General features: G+C 36.7%; 2 protein-coding genes across 3 annotated transcripts in view; both read right to left on the reverse strand.

The window, feature by feature from the left end:
* Positions 1 to 204: 204 nt before the first annotated feature.
* Positions 205 to 18724, reverse strand: part of LOC130897849 (uncharacterized) — a 69254-nt gene continuing 50734 nt past the window's right edge. For both annotated transcript variants that reach the window (XM_057806777.1, XM_057806776.1), the window contains exons 4-11: positions 14685 to 14795; positions 9657 to 9790; positions 8013 to 8184; positions 6513 to 6871; positions 6174 to 6413; positions 4758 to 5496; positions 2812 to 3699; positions 205 to 821 (exon numbers count right to left, since the gene is read on the reverse strand). In XM_057806777.1, coding sequence (XP_057662760.1) covers positions 226 to 821; positions 2812 to 3699; positions 4758 to 5496; positions 6174 to 6413; positions 6513 to 6871; positions 8013 to 8184; positions 9657 to 9790; positions 14685 to 14795 — 3239 coding nt within the window. In that variant the 3' untranslated portion in view covers positions 205 to 225. The remainder of the gene's footprint in view (positions 822 to 2811; positions 3700 to 4757; positions 5497 to 6173; positions 6414 to 6512; positions 6872 to 8012; positions 8185 to 9656; positions 9791 to 14684; positions 14796 to 18724) is intronic.
* LOC130897854 (facilitated trehalose transporter Tret1-like) lies at positions 16489 to 17965 on the reverse strand. The gene has a single exon (XM_057806785.1). The coding sequence runs from the start codon at positions 17910 to 17912 to the stop codon at positions 16551 to 16553; it is 1362 nt and encodes a 453-aa protein (XP_057662768.1). The 5' UTR covers positions 17913 to 17965; the 3' UTR covers positions 16489 to 16550.

Genomic DNA, 18724 nt, shown 5'->3' on the forward strand with positions numbered 1-18724 from the left:
TTGTAAAACTCTTCAAATTTTTGTAAAATTTTGTGAAACTTTTAAAATATTTATAGTAACCCCTCAATTTTGATTTGGAAAATTCTGCACTTATAATTATTCAATCAGTATCTTACCTTGAACTTGAGGATTACGAATTTGTTCAAATATGGCTTGAGAAAAATAAAAAAAAAATAAAATCATTATAACGATTATCGCCCGCTATTTTTTTTTTTTTTTTTCGTTTTAAAATGGATCCGACGTAACGGGTATAACAGTGGCGTAGCTAACCGTCTCCGAATCACTACTCGATATTCCTTCCTCTCCGCCGATCACTCCGCTATCCATCGACCCGTAACAACTCACACCCGCGTTCCTATCGAATCTTCCGAAAAATACCGAATGCGTTTCGACGCTTTCCGCGCCCGATTCGCTACGAGCGTCTTCTAAACAACTTTCGTCCGTTTCGCTACCTATGGGCTCCAGAACGGTCAATTTCACGTTATTCAAACGAGATTCGTTGGAATCGGAACTCAGGTAACCGGAATCTTCCGGTTTCAAAGTATTTTGCCAGGTGAGTTTGTCCTTGGAATGGTGGAACGGTCGCCGGGGGCTGACCACCGAATGGAAAATGAATTGATCGTTACAGCCTTTTTTTAAAATGAAATCTTCGGTTTGGATGAGGTTCGTTATGTTGCCGTTTCTTTTCGATTTTTGCAAAAGGCACAATTTGTATTCGTCGGTACGAGAATCTGAAGCGCCGCCGCCGCCGCCGCTACCGTTACCGGCACCCCGAAGATGATCGGTTTTTGATCGAAACGGATTGTTTTCTTCACCATTATCTATAAATTAAATAAACCAATTACAACAATTCACACAGAAAATTAGTTACATTGAAATACCTCGTATATAATTGAAAAAATAATTATAATCAATCTGGCAACGTCGCAAATGTTTACAGATACCTATAATGAGAATTTAAAAAGGGCAAAACTAACGATATAAAATTTGAGTATATGTGACAAAACGAAAAAGAAATCTGGCAACATGACATTTAAATCTTGGCCGTTTAATAGTTGGAATCGAATTCATCTTGAAAAAAGAATTAAATTGTGTTTTATCTAATTTAAAAACTGTATTATTTGCTCAAATTTCTTCGTATAGTTATTTATACAAATTGAAAAATATTTTTATTCAACTATTACTCATCAAATAAGAATTACTAACAATTAAAAAATCCGGTACGAAATTATATCATCGCTGATGATGGGTAGGCAACTGTGAATACGATGTTAGTGTGAAGAGGGTAATCTACCTAATAGGATCGACGCCAATTATTTTCGTATAATTCCATATTCAATTGGTGAATTGAGTTATTTCAGAATAAATTAAATCGTTTTTCATTGTTTTCCTTCGTATAAATTCTAGATATTTTGTAAAAATGTTTGAATCTCTGTAAAACTTTAAAAAATCTTTGTAAAGTTTCATTAAACTTTATGAAATTTCGCATATTATGGTACAACTTTGTAAAACTCCGCAAAGCTTCGAAAAAATTTTGTTAAATTCCGTAAAACTTCATAGGATTTCGTGAAAATGTGTAAAACTTTTGAAAAATTGTGAAATTTAGAAAAAAGCTTCATTAAATTCCTGTAAAACCTTGAAAAACCTTTGTAAAATTCTATAGAACCTTGTAAACCTCTGTAAAACTTTGTGATACTTCATGAAACCGTTTAAAACTTTGTGAAACTTTATAAAATATGGTACAACTTTGAAAAAACTTTGTTGGACTTTGCAAAACTTTGTAAAACTATGTAAAACCTTGTAAATATCTGTAAAACTTTGTGATGCTTCATAAAACCTTGTAAATTTCTGTAAAACTTTGTGATACTTCATGAAACTGTTTAAAACTCTGTGAAATTTTGTAAAATATGGTACAACTTTGAAAAAACTTTATTGGACTTTGCAAAACTTTGTAAAACCATGTAAAACCTTGTAAATATCTGTAAAACTTTGTGATACTTCTTGAAACTTTGAAAAAACTTTGTTGGACTTTGCAAAACTTTGTAAAACTATGCGAAACTTTTTAAACATCTGTAAAACTTTGTGATGCTTCATAAAACTTTGTAAACCTCTGTAAAACTTTGTGATACTTTATGAAACCTTGTAAACTTCTGTAAAACTTTGTGATACTTCATGAAACCGTTTAAAACTTTGTGAAACTTTGTAAAATATGGTAGAATTTTGAAAAAACTTTGTTGGACTTTGCAAAACTTTGTAAAACTATGTAAAACCTTGTAAATATCTGTAAAACTTTGTGATGCTTCATAAAACCTCGTAAACATCTGTAAAACTTTGTGATACTTCACACGAAACCTTGTAAATTTCTGTAAAACTTTGTGATGCTTCATAAAACCTCGTAAACATCTGTAAAACTTTGTGATACTTCACACGAAACCTTGTAAATATCTGTAAAACTTTGTGATGCTTCATAAAACCTTGTAAACTTCTGTAAAACTTTGTGATACTTCATAAAACCATTAAAAACTCTGTGAAACTTTGTAAAATATGGTACAACTTTGAAAAAACTTTGTTGGACTTTGCAAAACTTTGTAAAACTATGTGAAACTTTTCAAAGCCGTGTAAAACTTTGTATAACTTCTCGAAACTTTGTAAAACTCTGTGAAACTCCATTTGATTTTGTGAAATTTTGTAAAAATCCGCAAAACTTTCGAAAAACTTTTGTAAAACTTTTTGAAACTCTGGATTAACTTTTGTAAATCTTTAAAAAAAATGTTTAAGTTTTTACAAAACTTTGCCGAAATCGTGACTCACCTAAACAATTCGAAATTTTTTGCGTCGAATCGATCCGATCGTATATCGGTGGCGGAATAAGGTCCGGTTGCACTTTCGATCTCTGCCTCCTACAATGTCTCTCTTCCAAAGTGAGTATCCTCCCTTTTTCCTCGTCGCTTATATAAGCGTATCCCTCATCTTTCCTGCTCGAACCGTTTCTCGTTTTAGCTTCATAAATTTCTCTCAAACTACCGAATAATCGATTGAAATTACCGGAATCGAGAGGTTCCTCAATCGAATCGACGACCTCGTTGCGATTACGAAAACTCCCATTGGTCGTGAGCAAAATATTAGAAGGACGTTCCAACGAATCGTCGTAATTATTCGATTGCGATTGCGATTGCGATCTCCTAATCGAATTTCTATTCGATTTTCTATCTAAAGTATCTTGTTCGAATTCGTCGGAATCGTTTACGCGAATATAATTGTCCAAACAATCTTCGACTTCTATTAATAATTTTCCCGGTTTTTCTGCGGTTCCTTCATATTTAACTTTGAGCTGTTTCGTATCCAACGTCGAATAACGGGAATTACTCGGCGTCGAAGGGGCGCTACCGTAATTGTAACCGTTATTTACGTACACCTCGCTTACTAAACTGTATCCCTTATTTTTTTGTAGTAATTCGGCAAGTTTACAACTTTCCCTATTAACCGAAGATCCTTTTTTCATTACTATTAGTTCGTAATCGTGTTCGTCTTCTTGTAGGGCTTCCATGTTGATTTTAGAAATCGTCATGTTGCCGGTTCTTTTATTTATTATCGCGTTTCTCATCGTCAATTCTTCGTGGTCCGGTAGAACGGAACTAAGACTCGGACTCGGTTGAGAAGAGGACGATACTTCCGCGTATTCGGAAGGCGTCGAAAAACCTTGAAAACAATAAAAAATAATTGATTAATTGATAAAACAAGAAATCGTGAGTGGTGAGAAGTGGTTACTGTCCTTGAAGTCTTCCACACTTCATCTAGCGATTAAATTCGAAGCGCAGCATACAGACTGAACTTCCACGAAGGCTGGACCAACTGGCCGTGAAATAAACTGGATATAGACCGCGGATAAAACGTCCAATCATTTTAAATGAACAAATCACTAAGAGAAAGCAGTGGAGTGTCGATTCCAAGGCTGCTATACTGAATAACGTAGTCACCTGCTTCATCCACGACTCCAAGATAAATAGATTCGTCGGAGGAGGCTTCTACGGAAGACACCTCGAGATAAGTGACTCTTTGGTGTACACGCTACCCGAGCAATTCGCTTCGATGGCGCGCGAAACTCAATCGGCGATAAAATTCGAAGCGCAACCTACAGGCTGAACTTCCAAGAAGACAGAACCAATTGGTCGTGAAAAAATTTGGACGTAGATCGCGTAGACCAAACATTTTGACAGGCAGTGACTAAATGGCACCGACGATCGTTGGTAATAATCAACGCATCGCTAAGAGAAAGCAGTGGACTGTCGATTCCAAGGCTGCTATACTAAATACCTTAGCAACTGGTTCATCCACGACTCCAAGATAAACAGCTTCGTCGGAGCGAAAGACACCTCGAGTTAAGTGAGTCTTTTTCGCTTGGTGAACACGCTACCGACTTCCAAACCGAGCAATTCGCAACGATCGTAAGGGACTAACGGAGTGCGAGAAAGTCTGCAAGATCGGATGTCCGGTAACTCGAGGTACGACGAAGCGGATTCGCTCGCCAGATTGGGGTAGAAACATCCAGTTATTGGATTAAAACGCTTATGGAGACACCGGGCAATAAGCTAAGACGACGTCATCTCCACATTATGAGCATCCCGGACGATCTGGAGTACTGCCGGTGTTTGGAAGAGGATAAACTTTAGATCAGATCATATGTGAGAGGCAATTGCTTTTGGTAAGGGTCTCGAAGGGCTTGGTGAGTGTTTGGAGTGTACGGTGTGATACTTTACCTTTACGCGGCGTTCTTTCCAAACTGTCCGTTTCGTATTCGACAGTTTGTTCTTCTTCCTCTTTGTTTTCCAATAGATTTTTATGTTTGGTGAATTCGTAAATGACGGCGTTCATTTGTTCCTTAGTTAAAGTGGCGATTTTCTCTTCTCTCCTATCAAATTCCGTACGATTTTTAACCATATCGGTCGAAGGTAGTACAGGAACGGTACAATAAACGTCTTCTTCGTTTTTATTACGATTTATCGGCGGTAGTTTTTTATTTTGTTTTTCGGACGAAGCGGGAAGCGTTTTCGTCGGTAATCTTATCTTTTTCTGACAATTGTCGATCGATTTTTGCGCAACGTCGTTGGGAACTTTTATAATCGGTACATCTTCCAACCATTTCCTTATTCTTTGTTTACTTTCGTTCGTATTCGAAGTACAGTTACGGCACGCGGCTAACGACGGGAATTCGGGTAGTTTCCCGTTTACGGAATTGAAATCTTGCGGTTCGCAACCCGGACAACCGGTACAAGTTTTTCTTCGACTGTTTTCTCTCTTCAAACTTACGGTGCTGCTGCGTCGACTGATCGACGGAGCGTTCAAACCGTACAAAGTTTCCATCGGATACGGATTATCTTCTTCTTCCGGTATGTTCATCAAACTCGGTTGGAAGCGTTTGGATTCGAGTTTTTGTTTCGCTATCGAAATCACTTCGCGAATTTTCGATAAAAAATCGATCGCGCCCGGCGGCGGTTCCTGCGAAATAAATCGATTATTCATAACTACATCGGGGGCGGTTTCGACGAAAAATCAAATCAAATTTGTTCGCGGCAATCTACGAACCCGCCAAAACAACAAATGTGCAAATTGCTCAGAGAGAGTTGCTCCTCTGCAGGACTGAGATTGTGGTTGTCTTCACTGGAAAGGGTTCACCAGGTTACAAGGAAACCGCAGAAGTTGCTAGCAGCCGGAGCGAGGGAAAATCTATTGGTGAGAAGGAGGATTTCCGAGGTGTGTTCATCGATAACGATTTGGGATGATTGGCTTGTATTTTAGCCCCGCTTCGGGCAATAATTCACTGAAGGCTGTCCGTAGCGACGGTAGTTGTTCTTTCCAACGAAATCTCCAATAAAATCGATTTATTGGAATACTTTTAATAGTACAACCAACAATAACTCGTCCGGGGAACGGTTTCCGGAAAGATCATTGTTCAAAATGACTTGGAAGCCGTAAAAATCATTAAAGAGCGCTGCTTCAACACCGAATGTTGCTGAATGTCTACAAGCTTAATCTTCGGGGGCGTGGAAAGATGTTTTGATGTCTATTTCTATGTGGTCCGTTTTGTAAAGTGAGCGAATATGCACATTCGTAATTTTGGACAAAAAAAAAAACGAGGTAAAAACCTTGTGAGGAAACTAAAAAAATATTCATACCAATAGTAAGTGCGGTTCGAAATAAGCCGGATTGAAATAGAGTTTCTTCCTGGTGGAACTGGTCAACGATTTGATATTTTCCGGTTTTTCTTCTCTTCCTTCCAACGTTTCGATAATCGAAACGTTTTCTTCGGGTAATTTTTCGTTCGTATTCGAATCTTGATGATAATTATCGAAAGAACAAAATTGAGATCGCCGACGAGAATTATAAGACTTCTGAGCGTGGATTACGACCGACGTCTGTAACCGAATAAACATTTAGAAAAAGAACATTTGACTATTAGAACATTAATTTGTAGGCGATTAGCCGTAGAATAAATTATACGGTTAATGACTTACGTGTTTTTTGCGTTCTTCGTGTTGGTTGATTACGTCCGGCGTATTTTCGTTGTCGCTGCTGTTCGTGTCGCTGTATGCCGCATCGCCTGGTAGAAAATGTGTCGGTATGGACAAAAGTGGATTGCTTTTGACGATACCTTCTTCGATGTCCCTCGTACATCTACTATCTCGACGATTATCTCTAGAATTAGTTTTCTTCTTTCTGATATGCAAATAGAGAAAAACGGACGCGACGTAAATCAGACCCAGTAGGATCGAGCAAATTCCTATAGCGACGTATTCGGAAATGCTCAACGTATCGCTAGTAGCGTTTTCCTTCGTCGCGTTTTGGTCGATAACGAAGGCGACTTCACTTACGTCTATAACAAATAAATTTACGAATACTTACACACCGATAAGTGTGACAATAGTTAAATTATTAGCGCCATCTATCAACTAGACGCAGTTGAAACCGAACTAATCGAGTTGCCGAAACATTTCGCGTCGATTCTCGATTATTCACCACGCTCCTCCTAGGTCGGAATGAGTTTATGGAGGGTTGTTGGGCCCGTATCGTAATTATATTAAATTTCTCGAAAGTAGATTTTTGTTGTTTTATTTACCTCAAACCAAACCCCCTTTCCAAAATTACATCCCGGCTACGCACGTGTTTATAAAGGATATCGACGCTAATATACCGAGTGAACTACTAAACTCCTTCTTTCTACTACCCCCGTCCCTTTATTTTTAATCCCTATAACAGAAAATTACCCTCCAATGGGTTTGAGTTTCGAAAATGGTTAGCGAGTTGTTGGTAGACAATTGGATAGGATTTGGGCAGCTGTTCGAAAAGTTTACCAGCATTGGATTCTTTCATAGACGACCTGGAACGCGCAGAAAGCGATTTACGTCTCTTCGTGATAACCTGACCCCTAAAACGCCCGCGATTGGTCGAAAATTTCAGCTAAACCAAGAGATTCGCAGATTGTTGCATTGAAGAGCAGATTTTGTCATCGATATGTGATACAACGCTTTTATTCAAAAGGTATTAGTCCGACCAATACGGTGCGAGATAGAAGACATAGTATGCATTTCAAACATCGCGTATTAAGTGAAAATTTGGTTATGAGAAAGCTGTGTGCAAGATGGTTGCCGCGTTGGCTCATAATGGAACGAAAACAGCGTCGAGGAGGTGTTTTTTTTTTTCGAGTGTTTGGGAATGTTTCGCAGAAATAGAACCGTGGGTCTATCACTTCATACCCGAAACCAAAATAACAATCAAAACAATCGTCTAAAAAAGGAGAATCGGCTCCGAAGAAGGCAAAGATCGTTCCAACTGCAGGAAAGGTCATTAATGAATCGCTACATTATGCACCAGATTTAGTCCCCTCGGATTATTTTCTGTTCCTATACTCGACAAAATGGTGTTTCATTTGTCGGACCTAGTACTTCTGGAACCATCCTCGTAAATATAAACAAATATTGAGAAACATCTGCGGATACAAAAAGAATGGTACTTACTGCTGGCTAGTTGGTTGCTCGAAGACCCGACTACTCGGAAAGCTACACATGGCGAAAACAGCATTTGAATTCTAGGAAAGTCCGTCGATTCTAATTCGGTTTCTCTGCACACTAGGTTCACTATTATTAATTTGCCTGACAACTTGTTGCGTAATTCGCCGTTTCCTGACCACTGAAATCGATTTAAAAGGATATTTGATTCTAGTTGGATGATAATTTAATTCATAGTACAGTGTACTTTGAAAATGAAAACGTACTCGAATAGATTCGGGTTTTATGCAAATAATCTCTACAGATTAATCACTTCCTTCGACTTTAAGGTGATTTGGTTCCAGTAGGACGATTTTTCTGCTCGAAATTATTTACAAAGTTACCGATCCTGGACGTTCTGTATCGGCTATATTCGTGTAGTCGATTAAAAATCATTATGGAAGTTGGTGTACGTTTTTTTCTTTTTCATTTACCTCGTATATTTAAATAACATAGTTCTAATAAAAACAAAATGATTGACAACAATGTAAATACAACATAACCTCTATTCAAAATTCTCTATTTCAAATTAATCTAAATCAGTATGTTAGTTGACGGTTAAGTTTCGAGACATGGCAACACTGATGTTAATATGTCAAAACTGTCATTGCTGTTATGAAGTTAGCAACAGTATGAATTTCGTGAAGTTCGTCCGAAATCGGCCGTTGTGATGTTGTGACATTTGATAATTTGTCGTAAAATGTTGAACGATTGGTTTTTAACTGGGCAAATCAAAATTTTAATGAGACAAAATGAATTTGATTATTTTTACGTCGTTTCTCGGAAATCAAGTCCATTATTTCCACGAATTTAAACAAAAAAATCAAAATTGTAAGAAATTTGAGGTGGTATTTACGGGGTAGTTAAACATTTATAACCAATTTACTATAAAAATCGTAACACCCTGTACAACGTAAGATAAATTCAAAAATGGAGACCTGGTGCGGCCAAAACATTCGAATAGTAGTAAAAATTCTGGAAATTCATTTATTTCGTTAATTTTCCATTGAATCTCATACGGGGTGAATCAAAATACTAATAGATCATTTTTTCGGTTTTTTCGAGTGAATCGAATCAAATTCAATGAAAAATTATACTTATAACTTTTTAAATACCCAGTAGTTTGAGTCCCAACTCTATATTATTTTGATGTCAAGCTGATTCGAAACATACAATCAAATATAGGGTGTTTCACTTAAAAACGAATGATATGATGTGGCACATCATAACGGAACACCCTGTAAGATTCTAAATAATTCTAAAATACAATGACTTGTGATGGTTATGATCCCTCAAATTTTCAAATTTATATGTCAAAGGAGAAAGGAGACATCGACTTTTATCACATTACTCAATCACCCTGTATATTTAGGTTTAAAAAAACAGTGAAAAATTCGAAAAATCGTTTGAAATTTCTTGAAAAATAATTATTTTGGGTTGCAATCGATATGGAAAGCTGAAAAACATTTTTATAAATTCATTTTATGCGGTCGCAATTTTGAATTTTCGAAATTAGAAACCCCGCCAATTCAATCAATTTTATTTTGTTATTTTCACTTTCATATATCAAACTACATTTTCCGATGATATTATAATAGAAATTGATAATATTACCTGCAAAAACGTACGTCCGTTATCCTTTTGAAGCTTGAAAGGAATATCAGAACCAACTGGATTCCGTAAATCAACCCAACCATCTGCCGACATATATTTAGCTCCCGATACTGCGCAAATAGATGAACGAACGCCTAAAAAAAATTACTACGTTCATCATTTATGATTTAGTATCTGCGAGGTGGTTCTTAGAACCTCTCGGTATGAGTCTTGGCGACTGGAAGTGCTAACCATCCATATTTTATGTCTACCAATATTGTAATTCCTTTGATTTGTCACCAAACTAAGAAATAAGTCAAAATGGAGAAGGTGGTTGATTGTTTTCCAGGATACCTAAAAAACAAATTTTTCCTGCAACGGAAGAGAAAGCTTGGAAATCGCCCTCGAGCATTACGAAAGCTGGGGAGGCTTTAGCTGATTTGCTTTTTCTTCTGGACTACTTTCTGGGCGTCCCACAATCTTTTCTGGTGATTCGAGGTCTAGAATTTCACCTCGATTATTATTGTTTATCAAATTCGTCTTGTAAGAATCTTGCAGTTCCATAGCTTGACGCCTAGCACTGTTCGAGCTCTACCAACCAGTACCGGCGATAGTACTTAGCTAGCATGAACTAGAACCCACTCTAGTCATTTCTCTTGTGAGTCTGTATTCCCCGTGGAAGCCGCCGTCTAACATTACGTCGCTGGGGAGGCTTTAGCTGATTTGCTTTTTCTTCTGGACTACTTTCTGGGCGTCCCACAATCTTTTCTGGTGATTCGAGGTCTAGAATTTCACCTCGATTATTATTGTTTATCAAATTCGTCTTGTAAGAATCTTGCAGTTCCATAACTTGACGCCTAGCACTGTTCGAGCTCTACCAACCAGTACCGGCGATAGTACTTAGCTAGCATGAACTAGAACCCACTCAAGTCATTTCTCTTGTGAGTCTGTATTCCCCGTGGAAGCCGCCGTCTAACATTACGTCGCTGGGGAGGCTTTAGCTGATTTGCTTTTTCTTTTGGACTACTTTCTGGGCGTCCCACAATCTTTTCTGGTGATTCGAGGTCTAGAATTTCACCTCGATTATTATTGTTTATCAAATTCGTCTTGTAAGAATCTTGCAGTTCCATAGCTTGACGCCTAGCACTGTTCGAGCTCTACCAACCAGTATCGGCGATAGTACTGAACTAGAACCCACTTTAGTCGTTTCTCTTGTGAGCATTACGTCGCAGGGAAGGTTATAGCTAGGCGTATGCCACAGATGTGAATGCTTTTTGTAGTTTCAGCTGGAGCAAACCAATATACAAGATTTTCTAGAGAAGTAGCCTCGAGGAAGCTTTCCAATCAATAGATACTCTTTTGTTTGGTCGCGATTCGCTCGAAGGTATGAGGTCCATTGTGTTAAACTTTATTTTGGAAACTAGCTAACCACCTTCCTGTTTGTTTCCATTTTGAAGCCCATTTCCAATCCAAAATAAAGATTTTTCACTTTTTCTATTTCTAATTTCGCTATTTTTTCGAAACAATCTATTTTGTAGGCCAAGTTTGAAATGATTTATTGAGAGTTTTTTTTAACCATACAAGGAGCTCATCGATCCTGAGAGATTTTGAAATTCTTTGAAAAAAACCAGATACATTAAACGCGTTTAACGTGTCTTCAATGACAATTCAGAGGTACGTTGTTAGCCGTGTTTAATGATTAATTAAAACAAAGGTATGTGATTATACGGGGGTGTGTTGTTAATTCTACACGTCACCACGAGCTGTTACCTCATAGAAAAACATACTGAGTATACGGGGTGGATGTTGAATCACTGCAACGGCTAAAACTCTTGTAGAGGACTAAGCTAGAGTCAGATTTTTAGTTCAGATTAACACCAATAGGATATTAGTTTAAAAAATTCTAGTTTTTGTCTGTTATCGCAAATTTTGTGGTTGTTATCTACCCTCAAAACTTTGTTTTTGATTTTTATCATTTAACTTTATCTATAATTGAATAAGAGACGTAATCTAGTGGGTTTAAGATTAGTACGGTTGGGTTACGTCAGTACAAAATGCCAACATTGAAATATCAAAATTTCGATGCTCAAAAAATTTTAATTCGAATTATATCGAGCATGAAAGATAAATTATGATAATAATATCATTACGTTTCTTTTTTAAATTATGTTCGATTAACTTTAAACACTTAAAAAGTGGGTTATAGAATCAAATTACTGTACAAAAACCGTTGTTTACCATGAACATGTGATATTTTGATGTTTGCCGCATCACAGATGATCGAAATGTTCTATTACGGCAACTTTCATTATAATGAACCATAAAACAACAAAAATTTGAAAAAATAGAAAAAATCGGGTGGTTCTATTTAAAGAAATTTGATATTTATGAAGTTAAACTTTGATAACTTTTTATACGCACCCTGTATAAAATAAGAAATTTTTCAACGTAGATTCAAATACGTCAGACCTTGCTAAAAGCAACCGAACAAAAACTATTTTCATATCTTTAAGGGTATTCTCGTAAAAAAATAATTTATAAGGGTTTGTAACTGTCAAATTTTTAACAAAAAAATTAATAACTCAAAAAGTATACATTTTGCGAAAAAAGTTTTCAGACTAAAGTATATTTAAATTTTACGTAGATTTCAAAAATGTATTAATATACAGGGTGTTCTATTTAAAATAACAAAGTTATAGTCGATTTCCGGTAGAACCGGAAGTCGGCCATCTTTGAAAATATTTTAGTTAAAAAGATCGTATCCGAAAACCAAAACGTATAAATTTTCATGATTCTACTATGAGTATTTTGCCGTATATATACAGATAGTTTCAACTCGTCGTGTTGGACACCCTGTATAGTTAAGAAAATCTGATACAGAAACTTTTTATACAACCCTCGTAGTGATATAATGAAACGCGACGCGTCAATTTACGTTTTAATTTCAATAAAACATCCGTAATCGACTTCCGCGTTATATTAAAAATTAAAAAAAAAACCGGGGGGGGGGCGGAAGGGGAAGAGCTTCTTATGAACAATTGTTCGAGAAGCGTGACTTAAAAGTGAGATGTTTATCGACTAATAAACATTCATAACCAAAACTAATAAAATTAACGAGCAGCATCGCACTCGAAATACGCGGATACGTTTAAATCGCATTCACCGCAATCGAAAATTATTTTGAATTCTCACGCCAGTGTTGCAGAACTGAATTTTGGATTTTTTTATAAGGGACAGTTACTTCACGCGACGTTTCGATAATTTAACGCAATAATATAATTACGATTTACCTATTATAAAAAAGTAGTTACTTATAGTCCAGTCAATTTATATTATCCTGCGTATTTATCTGGATTTTCATGGAAAAAAAATTGGATTCGGGTTTTATTTTAAAGTCTATTCTGAGTTTCTTTTTCCACGGGGCCACCCACAACGAAAAAACCATCACTTCTCAACCAATACCATGTTTTTTCGACTTATTACATATGTTTCTATTTTACGCCTATTCTATTCAAAATTGAAAATTTGCGTTTTTATGTTAATCGATAGATCACCTACATCATAAATATCAAAACCATAATTTTCGTCTAGTACATTCCGTTCCAAGAATTTTTGAATCTTTATAATTAGCTTCAAATTTTTTTCGAAATTTCGTATTTATGATCTTTTATTAGAAAAAAAAAGAAAAACAATTTTACAACATTTTATAACAGAAAATAAATGACTTCTACTATCCATCTTCTAAATAATTACGAAATTTAATATTTAAACAACCACTTTCCTGGCTATAATGCCTCGACGAATATTGAATTACATCACTTCTGAAAAACGTGATGTCAATCGACTTTTTTATCGATTTTCGACTAGTTTCGACGTTATTACGTTTCGTCAGAGTGGTATAACAAACTCTCGTTCGAACTTGAGACCCGAACTGAAGACAATTTCAAAGAGCGTCGCTATTTGGTTCGGGTGATTAGCCAATCTCCAGTGGTCGCTATCTGGCGCCATCTTCACTTTCAACTGCGAACCACTGGTCAGATATATTGATATTTCATAGTTCGTTAACGCAGTTTTATTTTTTTTTTATCGTATTGATGACCTTTTAGTCTATTTTCTAAATACTGAGACGTTTGCCCTATGTAATTATTTTGTTTTTTGGTTTTTCAGTATTTAGTGAATATAAATAAGCAAATTATCAGTGTCAAACTTAAAAAAAAAACGATTTTATCTTTCTTCGTCTTCGTCTAAGATATAAAATCGTTTCATTTCTGTATATTTGACAAATTTCATTCGCCATTTAAATGAATTAAAACGAAGATTTTGCCAGAGCGTTTTCGTAGTGGAATTGTGGCGACATCAAACACCAAAGTGTACTAATTCTAATATATTAGGAGCTCTAATATATTACTTATATATTCATCGTATGGGAATTGATTCACATAGAATTGCGGCGCGATAAATTTTAAAAAACTTAAATAATCAAATTGACGTTCAATATAGAAATATTAAGCGTATTGATTCACATTTAATACACAATTTCCAGACAATGAATACATAAATGAACACACTAGTATTAGTGTTAGTACACTTTGGTATTTAATTTTGCCACAATCCCACTACGAAAACGCTTTTATATATATATAGACCCATAGAAACGGAATTATTGCTTGTTGAAAGTTGATTAGTACTTTCAAACGCAAAAATAAAAAGTTTCCACGTACATAATCCAAAACCGATGAATTTTTTCCTTTGAAAAGCCTTTATTTTCATTTTGTGTACATGTTCCTAGCATCAAAACTAAACTAGTTATGAAAATAATAATGTAGATTCCTATTTTTTCGTCCTTTTTGAAAAAAATTCATTCTATTTATGTCCTTATAATACGTGTACGTATTTTTGGAAAACTACGCCCTTGAAGGGAGAAAATTGTAGGTTTTTGTTTACTTAAAATATTTTATAGAGTAAAAATATAGTGCCTCTGCCATTCCACAATCCCACAAATAAAATAATCAAGCTCTTCGAGATATTTAGAGATCGAGTACAACTTACCGTTGAAGGATATTTCTTTTCCAGGATAAATAACTTGTCCTTTCAGAGGAAGGTAAACGAATGGTATTTGTTGCGAAGTGGATCCACCGACGAAAGGTGCCAACAAGCATTCTATAAAATAAAAATAGTAATTTATAAATCATTCTGATTTTTTTTTGTTAAAATCGATTTTTAAACTCTTGCTATGTTTGATAAACGAAAAGATCGTTAAAAACAATAAGGTTAACTAAACGCGCTTTTCGACTCAATCGAAACACACGATTGGAGGCCCTCTACACCACATGTTGACCCTCCAATCACCAGGACGTTAATTGAAGCCTCAAACACCTTACATAACTTTTATAGGGTGAAAGTTCTTTGTTTGTTGATGTTATCTTCCTATCCATTTTTTCAACGGTCTACCTCTTCTTGTTCTTCGGATTCCCTCTCATTTCCATTTCCCAGTTAGTTGGAAAGGTTATGGCTTCAGTATTTTGGCATGCTCATGGAATATCGAGTACTTCACAGAGTTTTTGGATCGTTGGGATGCAAAAAATGAAGGAAAACCACCAAGACAATGCACCAAATCGATGGCAACGATGGCTAAATTGAACGAATCGCTTCATCATTCACCGTATAGTCCAGATCTGACCCCCAGTGACCATTGATATATGAAAAAAATGCTCGTCGGCAAGAAATGAAAAAGCAATTGATGAAACTGAATACTATTTTGAGGCAGAAGCTATTATAGATGCGTTGAAATGTTTGTATCGATCTTTGTTTCTTAATTTAATTGAAAATTCACAATTTCCAAAAAAAAATACAGAGTAATAAGTAAATGATATGATTTCTTGCTAAATGACTTGAGGCGGGCACCATCCATTGATGGGTCTTCGTAGATTACTCGATGAGGTCTTCTGGCCAGTGTCTGGATCTTCTTAGATTACTCTGAGGTCTTCTGGCTACCGTCTGGGTCTCCGTAGATCACTCTGATGTCTTCTGACCAGATTCTGGGTCTCCGTAGATTACTCTGAGGTCTTCTGGCCAGTGTCTGGGTCTCCGTAGATCACTCTGAGGTCTTCTGACCAGAGTCTGGGTCTCCGTAGATTACTCTGAGGTCTTCTGGCCAGTGTCTGGATCTTCTTAGATTACTCTGAGGTCTTCTGGCTAGCGTCTGGGTCTCCGTAGATCACTCTGAGGTCTTCTGGCTAGCGTCTGAGTCTCTGTAGATCACTCGATGAGGTTTTCTGGCCAGCGTCTTCTCTGTTCCACTGGATCTTTGTGAAGCTTGGATGTTAGTGGATTTTGGTGGTTTTCGTGGCGGTTTTTATTTCTTATGGCCGAATAACTTCATTGATGATTGTAATACCGAGGTCTGTGTCTAATGTGTAGTAGCTTATGTCCATATTGGTCTTTGGATGATTTTGTACATAACTTATTTTCCATTGTTAACTGCGATCGTCTGGTCCAAGTGTAGTTCGAGGTATTCGACTTCTGTTTTCACTTCACACACCTCGTTTTTGTGGCGAACGTGTTGACTTCCATTCTCCAAATGATGTAGCCATTCTTGTAGGGTCTGTATCTGGAGACATTATTGCAGTATCGTCCGCGAAGGCGGCGATTAGAGTTGGAATATCATCGGTATACATAAGGGCCAAGGACGCTACCTTGGGGAACGCCCGATTTTATGGGTTTGGACTTTGATTTGTATATATCTATTACTTGGGTAAGATTTAAATAAAAGTAAGATGTGATGGGGTAATTTTTTGGTTTTTTTTGTATTTATTATTCCGGTATCTAGTATCTAGAAATAAATTTCAAGACCTGCAAGTTTCGTATACGTTTAATTTAAATAAAATTACATATTTTATACATCGATACACCAAATTAGGATCCTAATTCTGCTTGGATTTCGGCGAAGGTTTTCCCCTTAGTTTCCGGGACGACGATTAAAACGAAAACTACGGCGGTCGCGGATATGATAGTGAAAATGTAGAAAGTGACGTCGGCGCCCAAGTTAGAAGCGAAAATAAAATAAAATTTGGTGACGATGAAAGCTAAGAACCAGTTGAAAGTGGCGGCGGCCGAACTGCATTTCGATTTAATTTCAGGCGAAAACATTTCGGAAGAAGCTAACCAAGGTATCGGACCGAAACCTAACGAAAAAGCTATAATGAATACGTTCAACGATATTATCGGAATAAAGCCGATAGAAGAGACGTCGTCGATTAATTCGCGATCTTTCAAAGAGAAAAATAAACCGAGAAGTCCGGTGGATAACGCCATGAAAAACGCTGATATCATGAGAAGGATTTTCCTACCGAATTTTTCGACGGCCCAAGAAGCGACCAACGTCGCTATGACTTGTATCACTTGTATCGATATCGTGCAATAGGAATCTTTGAGGGTGGATCCGGCCGAACGGAATATCTCTTGAGAATAGAACATAACGGCGTTTATACCGCTCAATTGTTGATAGAACATCAACGCGAAACAGATCAACGTCGATTTTTTGGCGGCTTTAGTTTTCATCGATTCCAAAAAACCAGGTAGTTTCGCTTCGGTTTCAATATCCGCCGTCAAAGCCTTCATTTCGCCCGAATAATCGTAGTCCTTTCCCCTCAATCTTTTATAAGCGTTTTCCGCTTTATCCGTCCGTCCTTTAATCAAATCGTATCTCGGCGATTCCGGTTGGAAGACGAACAAAACACCGAATATTATCGGTATTACCAAGCAGGCCACGTTGAACGCGGTAAGCGCCAAAAGGTATCCCAATACTCCGCAATACAATATTCCTATTGTGATAAATAATTGAAAGAATGTACCTAGAGTACCTCTTATATCGGTTTCGGCTATTTCGCTGGTGTACATGGGCGCCATCACGCAGAAACCACCTCCCGCCAAACCGATCAGAAATCTCGCGATGTAGATCATTACGATGTTCGATCCGAAGAGTATCATCAACCAACCGATCGTGAAAGGTATTATCGTTAATAAAACGGTGGGTTTCCTTCCTATTAAATCAGCTATCCAACCGATTGGAAAACACATGCACATTGCTCCGAGGGTCATTAATGATCCCACCCATCCTATTTCGTCATCTCCCATTTTTATATCGTTGAGTTTTCCATCTTTGAGATCGTTCGTTATATTCGATGTCCACGATATTGCCGTACCTGTACCCCAAGCGCCGATACATATGCAAACGGCTGCTATATATTGGGGTAGTTTTTTTCCGCCCGAAGACATGTTTTTTTACTTATAAAAAAAAATCGTGACTTTTAACAATATTGACAATAACGACGTTTAATGTTTTGTCATTTTACATATCTCTCGCGGTACCTACATGAAAAATTCAAAGTGTTTTTTTCTTACTAAATAATTAGAATGAATGGATACATACATTTCTTCATATATCTCTTATAGATTTTCTTCTACTTTAAACTATTATTTTTATTATTCAATTTTGATTTTGACAGTTCTAAATTCACTTAGAACGGGAATTTAGACACTTTCTACGTTCGGGAAAGTTTATGACAGTTCTAAATTGACGTAGACTAGGAATTGAGACACTTTCTACGTTTGGGAAAGTCTATGACAGTTCTAAATTGACGTAGACTAGGAATTGAGACACTTTCTACGTTTGGGAAAGTCTATGACAGTTCTAAATTGACGTAGAATAGGAATTGAGACACTTGAAAGTCTATGACAGTTCTAAATTGACGTAGAATGGGAATTGAAACACTTTCTACGTTCGGGAAAGTCTATGACAGTTCTAAATTGACGTAGACTGGGAATTGAGACACTTTCTACGTTCGGAAAAGTCTATGACAGTTCTAAATTGACGTAGACTGGGAATTGAGACACTTTCTACGTTTGGGAAAGTCTATGACAGTTCTAAATTGACGTAGACTAGGAATTGAGATATTTTCTACGTTTGGGAAAGTCTATGACAGTTCTAAATTGACGTAGAATAGGAATTGAGACACTTGAAAGTCTGTGACAGTTCTAAATTCACGTAGAATGGGAATTGAGACACTTTCTACGTTTAGGAAAGTCAG

The sequence above is a fragment of the Diorhabda carinulata genome, chromosome 9, assembly GCF_026250575.1.
Source record: "Diorhabda carinulata isolate Delta chromosome 9, icDioCari1.1, whole genome shotgun sequence".
In the NCBI taxonomy this organism is placed as follows: domain Eukaryota; kingdom Metazoa; phylum Arthropoda; class Insecta; order Coleoptera; family Chrysomelidae; genus Diorhabda; species Diorhabda carinulata.

Excerpts from the sequence above, each read along its gene's own strand:
- LOC130897854 (XM_057806785.1), bottom strand. The coding sequence starts at position 17,912 with ATGTCTTCGGGCGGAAAAAAACTACCCCAATATATAGCAGCCGTTTGC.